The sequence below is a fragment of the Haplochromis burtoni genome, unplaced genomic scaffold, assembly GCF_018398535.1.
Source record: "Haplochromis burtoni strain Fernald_Lab_line unplaced genomic scaffold, NCSU_Asbu1 Contig_792, whole genome shotgun sequence".
Classification (NCBI taxonomy): Eukaryota; Metazoa; Chordata; class Actinopteri; order Cichliformes; family Cichlidae; genus Haplochromis; species Haplochromis burtoni.
In genome coordinates, this window is record NW_024583153.1 from 561 (window position 1) to 8,744 (window position 8,184).

Genomic DNA, 8,184 nt, shown 5'->3' on the forward strand with positions numbered 1-8,184 from the left:
GCATCAATCTTTAACGTGACATTTAGCACAGACAAACTACACACACACACACACACACACACACACACACACACACACACACACAGTGGATGTTACTTAAGTTACTGATTACATGTAAATGCTGATAGGAGTATGTTTGTAATCCTTCAAAGGATCCTTCACTTTGCCTCCTCCATTTCTCTCGCTCTCTCGCCGTGCCTTGTGTCCTTCACGTGACCTTTTATTACCTTTTCTCTCGTAGCCTGTATCTTTAAATGATAACATCCATGTAACTTTCACTGAGTCCTCTGCCACGATCATTTTTTTTATGTCATGCTGTAATTTTACTGGATGTAAGAAGCACAATTAAACGACAAACACGGCACTTGAGGGAAATGACTGCTTCTTCTTCCTCTCTACCCCACCCACTCGCTCTCTCTCTCTTCCTACCTACACATGCACTCAGCATAAGATAGACCCAGTAATGGCGATTGACTGTAATAGGCGGGGTATGATTGCATGAATAAACAGTAGTGTGTATGTGTTTAAGTTCACGTGTTGTGTTTAAAGCGGTGTAGCAGCTACTAATGACTCATGTATTCATCTGGTCTCAGTAAATCAGGGATCTGCTGACGCAAACACAAAAGACAAATATATTTGCTGTGATGATTTGGTGCATCTGTGGGTATCACTACAAACACTTTGTGCCTACAGCCACCAAAGGGATAGGAATCATGCTTAAACTCAGGGTTCCCCCTACTGAGCCGACAGTCTTATCAAACGGGATTTCTAGTTTTTTCCTCGAAATTCACAAAATGCTAAAGTTTACTGTCTGTTGCTTAAAGTTTGAAGCGATTTGCTTTAGTCCAAAGTTACGCAGCAACTTGTGTTCAGCGGTCAACTGCAGGCAGCACGCTTCTCAGGTTGTTAACCATGCAAGCTAGCTATAAGCTATTAGCATTAGCCGGAAACGTCCCAGGTGCTGAGGTTTTGCAGACAGTTGACGGCAACATTAACTTGTCGGCCGTGTTGGATGTGTTTGTAATCCTTCAAAGATGTCTGTAATTAAATAAAGATGTCAATGTAAGATGAAGCAAACGAGGTCCAAGTCGCACTGACCTACAGACCACACAGTTCCCCAACCAGCTGGCAAAACCTCCCTATGATTGCTTTGGCTGCTAGCACACTGCTAACTTTTTCATTAAGCTAACTTTTGGATCAGATTTAGGTTTTTATTTTTGTTATAATGGATTCAGTACTGATATTGATAATGTTTACAGCCTCACAACAAAAACACGTAGAAATAAGCACATGGACGTACTACTGCGCTGAATCGTTGAGCTGGTACTCTCGTGCGCGACTGAAGCACTCCTGGATGCCCGAGTCAGACCACAGACGCATCATGGCGGAGAGCAGCTCAGCAGAGTAAGGCTCCGTGTCCTCCATACGACTGACCACATCGCACACCATCTTAGCATCCGCCTGAAAGAAAACACAGCAGGGAGGCAGCTCCAGGTTAGCGTGAAGAGGCTGTGGCATTAGAAGAGCATCATACTGATTATGAGACGCTGGAGTACAACAGTGTAGCACTGTGTAAACAATGTAATCAAACCATCTTTGTGAGAAATATTTAGAATGTAAAAGTTTCAGACGTAGCACGAAATGTGTACACGTGTAACACGTGTGTCCTTGCAAAGAAAAGCGTCTGGACTTCTTTAAGTTGCTTGAAGACGTTTCACCTCTCATCCAAGAAGCTTCTTCAGTTCTAAGGTCAAATGGTGGAGAGTCCCAGATATAAACCTAGTGGGAGTTTCCCCCCACAGAGGGACAAAAGGACCTCCTGATGATCCTCTAATCGCCTGAGCCGAGGTACTGGGTGTGGGTCCCAATCAGCCAGAGTTTCGGGTGAGCTCATTGTGAAACCTGGCCCCACCCTGTCATGTGATTTCCTGAGATCAGATGGCCCAGGATGTGAGTGGGCGTTAAGGCGTCTGGGGAGGGAACTCAAAACTGGATTATAGATGGCAGAGAGTTGGTGTCGTAAACCAACCGATCTACATCGGAGAGACCAAACAGCCACTTCACAAGCGGAACACAGAAGAGCCACCTCCACAGGACAAGACTCAGCAGTCCATCTGCATCTAAAGGTCAAAGGTCACTCTTTCGAGGATGCCAATGTTCACATTTTGGACAGAGAGGACAGATGGTTTGAAAGAGGAGTGAAAGAAGCATCTATGTCCACTGTGAGCGACCATCTTTGAACAGAGGCGGGGTTTACGACACCAACTCTCTGCCATCTATAATCCAGTTTTGAGATCCCTCCCCAGACGCCTTAACGCCCACTCACATCCTGGGCCATCTGACCTCAGGAAATCACATGATAAGGTGGGGCCAGGTTTCACAATGAGCTCACCCGAAACTCTGGCTGATTGGGACCCACACCCAGTTTCACACCTTGGCTCAGGCGATTAGAGGATCATCAGGGGTCCTTTTGTCCCTCTGTGGGGGGAAACTCCCACTAGGTTTATATCTGGGACTCTCCACCATTTGACCTTAGAACTGAAGAAGCTTCTCGGATGAGAGGTGAAACGTCTTCAAGCAACTTAAAGAAGTCCAGACGCTTTTGTTTCCAAGCTCCTTTGATTAATTAGAGGGCAAGCAGAAATAAAAAAATGTCAAGAATATGACAAGAAGGAAGACAAAACAGAGTGACAGCCATTTCTTCTCTTGGTGCAATGTTTCCACAGGAAGTGATGTAAAAACCAGATTAGCACAAAGCTGCAACAACATACAGACAGTCGACTTCAGACATTTGGACTTTATTGGCTAATAACAGCAAACACGAACAAAAAAGACCTCTTTCAACATTTTAGAGCAGCTGGGAGGGACAGAGCTTTTTTAGCCTGTTTGTTTTTAGCTGCAGAGGCCCAAAGAGGCGGTTGTTGTCGTGCAGCTGTGATCTGCTTCCTTCAGGGCAGAGCCAGCTGATCTGCACTGGCTGCCTCCTGGACAAAGGCGGCAGCTACATCAGCTCCTGGTAACTGATACAGCTGAAGAGGAGTCGCTGTTTGGGGCATGTGATTACAAATGTCAGCGCCGCGCTCCTAGCTTTGGGTTATACCCAAACTTTATTTCAGCTTGCCAATAAGCTCAGAGTAAAGCAGCTCGGAGATCCACAGCGTTTGATCCCAGCCCCCTCCTGGCCTTCGCTCTTTCATTATTGATTTCTTTTCTCTGCACTTACATGATCGTTGTGCCAGGACGCCCAAGCCCTGACCTTTGGACTCCTTTATCAGCAAAAGAAGCCAGTGTGCACCGTGTAATTGTAACAGAGTGACTGCTGTAATGAATGTCTTTTTGTCTTCAACACACACACACGCGCACACACACATTGCTGTCCTAAACAATAACCTGATTGGGTGATAAATTCATATTTGCTGAATGATGATGAAGGTTAAAGGTGAAATGCAAGTGAATGAAATTGAAATATTTGATGGGCGTCGACTTTGTTCAGATAAACTGAGCTCTGATCTGTTACCGTCACGTTTCATTTGCTGCACTTTGTTACATTTTGCAGACCATTTGGTATTTTGCACATGTTGAAATCCTCCCTCGCCTGCTGCCAAAGTCCATACCTACAGCACGACGTCATCGTTGCTAGAAAGCTCTAAACAGGCTCATTGTTCTTGAGCTGGTGATGCAACAGTAAAAGTGGCAACATATTCATCAAAAAACAAAGCTGACTTAATCAAAATCGCCGTGGCTCGGTGATCTCTGCGTCAGCGAGCTTTAGATACGAACGTATATTCTGTGATATCTACGAGTCACTGTCCCCACAGTGAGGAAAAGCACACATTCAACAATGAAAAATAAAATACGAGTGCAGCTGAGTATCCGAGTTATCACTTCATCTACAAGCATCGTTCGATCGCTGGAACATTACGTCACCAGTTTTTAAAGCCGTTCTTCTCTAGACTCAGACAGATGTGACTAACAGATCACAACAGCTGGAAACATGAGCTACTTGAAGTTCAAACTCCCTACAAACACACGATCATCTGAGTGCAGACATGAATCAAACTCATGGATATTTCACTGACGGTCACGCAGGTCTATAGTGCAGCCTGAAAACAGACGCACTTCATTTACTGGATGAGTTCACGTTCGTCCCTTCAGAGTGAAGTTAACACTGTCCAAATTAAACAGATACAGACAAAGGAAGGGACATTTCCTCCTCCTTAATACTTTAATCCTACATTCTTCTGATGTCTTACACTCTCTTCGTTTTCTGTTTTCTGTCTCTGAGTCACTGTAAACCGTAATCTCTCACTGACTCTTTAAAAATAAAGAAATCTTAAGATCACACTGACCTGGATGTACACTTTTAGATCTACAATGTCTTTAACCATTAATATAAGGTTCATTTTATGAGACTTTTATGAGAGCTGTCCATCAAACCGCCATGCTGACTCAACGTGAGACGACCTCGGCCCACAGCGGCTGAATTTGAAAGGTGTGGTGTAGTTGTGGTCAGAGAGCCTAGCAGCTGAGGCAGACTGTATAATGATGGAACTGCTGGGTTTTCACCGTTTAGTCAGAAAGTAAACCAGGAGATGTGTTTTACTACTATTTTAACAGCCTCACAAAACAACCGAGTGAATGTGCTGACCAGTTACTTACAGACGGGTGGTTACATGTTGGGTCCAACTACAACTTTGTAAATCAGATTTATCAGGCTGCAAAAATCACTCGTTGAACTGTGTGAACGCTCTGGCAGCTGTTTGTGTACAGTAGGTAATAGCGACGCATCCTCACTTCAGTTTCTTCACTCCTTTATTGTTGCTCCGTCACTCTGTGGCAGCTCTTCTCTCCTTAAAGCTTTTCTTTAATAAACTTCTTCCCACCTTCATGACATGGACACGACCTGCTCTAGTCTCTGCACCGTGTTATTTCTGTCACCACAGAGCGTACACATGACAAGCGTGTTTCTACTCTACAGATTTGTACTGGTTTGTTTCTATGTATCTGCATGCTTTGAGGAAATATGATGTGCATAAACACAAACACACACTCAGGTGCGTGTGATGTTATTAACCCTAAACCTTGATGATGTAGCTTATTTGCAGCGATGCTTTGCTTCTACTTTATGCTCTTAGCCAGAACCCACCAGGCAGGGATGTAAAATAAACTTCCTGCGTCTGTTAGCTTCAGTATTTTTACATAAACATGAGCTTAAAATGCTCAGCAGTTCAGTTCATAATGTTAGAGTTTTGCCTGACGCTCACTCTGTGTTTCAGTCTTGTAGCTGTCATCAAAGCTCAGACGCTCTGCATCAAAGTAGGCAGTGACCATAGTGGTGGGGTGGGCGGAGACCAAACACATCTAATAATCATTGATTTGATTTGAATTTTCTCAGGTATCCAGAAAATTCAGATGAACTGTTCGACATGTTAGCCGTGTTACATACATATTTATCTTTCAGCTTTTTCCAGGCAGCAAACATGGATTCCACGTATTACTACGGTGAGCTGTAGAAAACCAGCTTAGTCATAACACGCACTCGAGGAATGAGTCATACTTCTACAGCGTCCTTTGTTCAAACAGGGACATGGCTACAGACTGAAGGACACAGTGACCTTTACACCCTCTGAACTCTGTTGGATGTGTACAGACACGCACACACACACACACACACACACACACACACACTCACACACACACACACTCCACATCACCCACACACACTCACTCGCGCCACACCACACACACACACCACCACACACACACGACACCACACACCACACACACTCCAACACACACACACGACACACACACACAACTCAAACACACACACACACGCACACACACACACAACACACACACACACACACACACACACACACACACACAGCCACACACACACACACGACACACACACACACACACACACCACAGACACACACTCACCACACAACCACACACAACTAGTACACACACACACACACCACACACACACACACAGCACACAACACACACAACACACACGCACACACAACACAACACACACACACACAGACACAAAACACCGCACACACACCACACACCTCACACACACGCACACACACACACACACACACACACACACACACACACACACACACACACACACGTGTTGGGGATTTTAGCTACTTTTTTCTCCAGTTAATGACAGCTGATGAACTTGCTTCTTATGCACTCGGGTAGTTTGGGTTACTTTACTCCAAATGCATGTGTGTGTGTCTTTTTATCTATTTACCTGCTGTAAATCCCCACCTAGTCAATGAATAGGCAATCAATGCTGCCATCATCATCACCGTGATCATTCCCCCAACGGCCTGTATCTCAATCTTGTTACCATGTCCCAGCATTCAATAGCCAATCAGCACAGTTCAGCACTTACTGTTGGCCTTTCACTGCTCACTTACTGCCTTTCATCTACAGCCAAATCATCCCCTGCTACTACATCAGTACGCCCACCCAGTGCAACCCACATACATCTGCTCCGCCCATCTGTGTTCATGTGTGCGTCATAATGTCATGGCTGAAGTGTGCAATAATGAACCTATCATCAGCCAGTCCACTCCATTTCAAGACTTACACCAAACATCACCTATTCTGCCCTTTGCCATTTATTAAGGACTGTGAAGAAAGCCCCTCCCCCCACCCATCAACCACCACTTCTGTTCCTTCCTCCACTGACCACACACACGTCCTGTTTAAAAGACTAGTTTTAAACAGGACGTGGCCGTCGAGTCTGCTTGTTCTAAGTTACACCACAGACCCAGATATCGATGAACCCTGCATGTCTTTCCATGGCTGAGCACAGGTATCCATATTTTGCAAGTAAGCAGTCCACTGCACCTCGGCACGTCCTGAACTTTACTTTACATAATAATAAATAATATGTGTCTCACGTGACCTGTATCATTAAGTAAATGGGCCCATTCTTTCATTACTCTGCTGTCCAGTGCTGACCTTCATGTGCTTACTGTATCTGCTTACAGCAAAGGTTAGAGGTCAACACGGGCTGTCTAACTGCTCTGGAGCTGCTTAGTCCTGTGTGTGCTGACCTACAGTAGCTACTGTGTGATATTAGACCACATGGGCCTTCCCTTACTGCACGCATCACTGAGCCTTGGGAGCCTGTGACCCCCGTCACCAGTTGTCCTTTCCCTTGACCACAGAAGAGGGAGGGGCCTGACAGCTGAACGCTCTGCCTGCTATTCTACTTTTAAATACCCTAAGAACCACAAATAAGCCCGCGGTCTGAGAGGGAAGAGCTCTTTCTGAGGTGATGTGGTACTACGAGGGCTTTAAGATAAGATGGCCTGATTATTCAAGACCTTGTAAGTGAGAAGAAGGATTTTAAGTTTGGATTTAATAAAGAAAAGCTAACATGGAAGAAAAATGGTCTCTCTTTGGAGTCGTGATCAGTATTACTGCTGTAGCATTTTGGATCAATCGAAGGATTAAAACGTGATAACAGTGAATCACAACAGTGCAGCTCAGACTGGACTGGTGTAATTCAGCAAGTCTTTATATGACTGCTAAATTTCATTGACTGGGTGGCAAAAATAAACACCTTTATGACTAATTCTCTTCCAGTCACGGTGTCAGAAACAGGACCTAAACACGACTTACAGGATATGAGAATATTAATTACATTAATGTATTATGAATGTAATTATTACAATAATTATCTAACTGTATAATCTTCAGTGTGTGTGACTCTGAACATTTTGTGACAAATAAAAACGAGAGGAGCAAGACATTTCCCCGTGACCCTCTGACCCAAACACAGCGTCGGCAGTAACAATGTCCGTGAGCCACATTTAAACCCAAGTCTGCTCTTCGGCTGGCCGTGACAGCGTGACACGCTGAACGAGCTCTCTTTAAACCGTTAACCTGAAGCTCTGTCGTCCTCTACTATGAACCAATCCCACTCAGCGGGATTTTATTTGATCTGAACGCGTTTCAGCACAGAGCTGGTCTCTGCTCCAACTTCCTTTTTGCTACTGATGCTCTGTTCTCATCGTCAGCAGCCACATAATGCCTGATATGGACAGAGAGCGAGAGGAGTGTGTATACATCTGGGCACCTGCGTGTGAATGGATACAACTGGTCCCAGTTTCTCTGTATGTGTGTGAGTGTGTGTGTGTGTGTGTG

General features: G+C 44.8%; 1 protein-coding gene across 1 annotated transcript in view; it reads right to left on the bottom strand.

Moving 5' to 3' along the window:
- Positions 1–1,300: 1,300 nt before the first annotated feature.
- The window catches only part of LOC102290904 (guanine nucleotide-binding protein G(o) subunit alpha), a gene marked incomplete at both ends in the record, with an annotated part of 83,087 nt that continues 76,203 nt past the window's right edge, over positions 1,301–8,184 (bottom strand). The window contains 1 exon segment of the mRNA XM_005950475.3: positions 1,301–1,461. Within this exon segment, the coding sequence (XP_005950537.2) occupies positions 1,301–1,461 (161 nt within the window).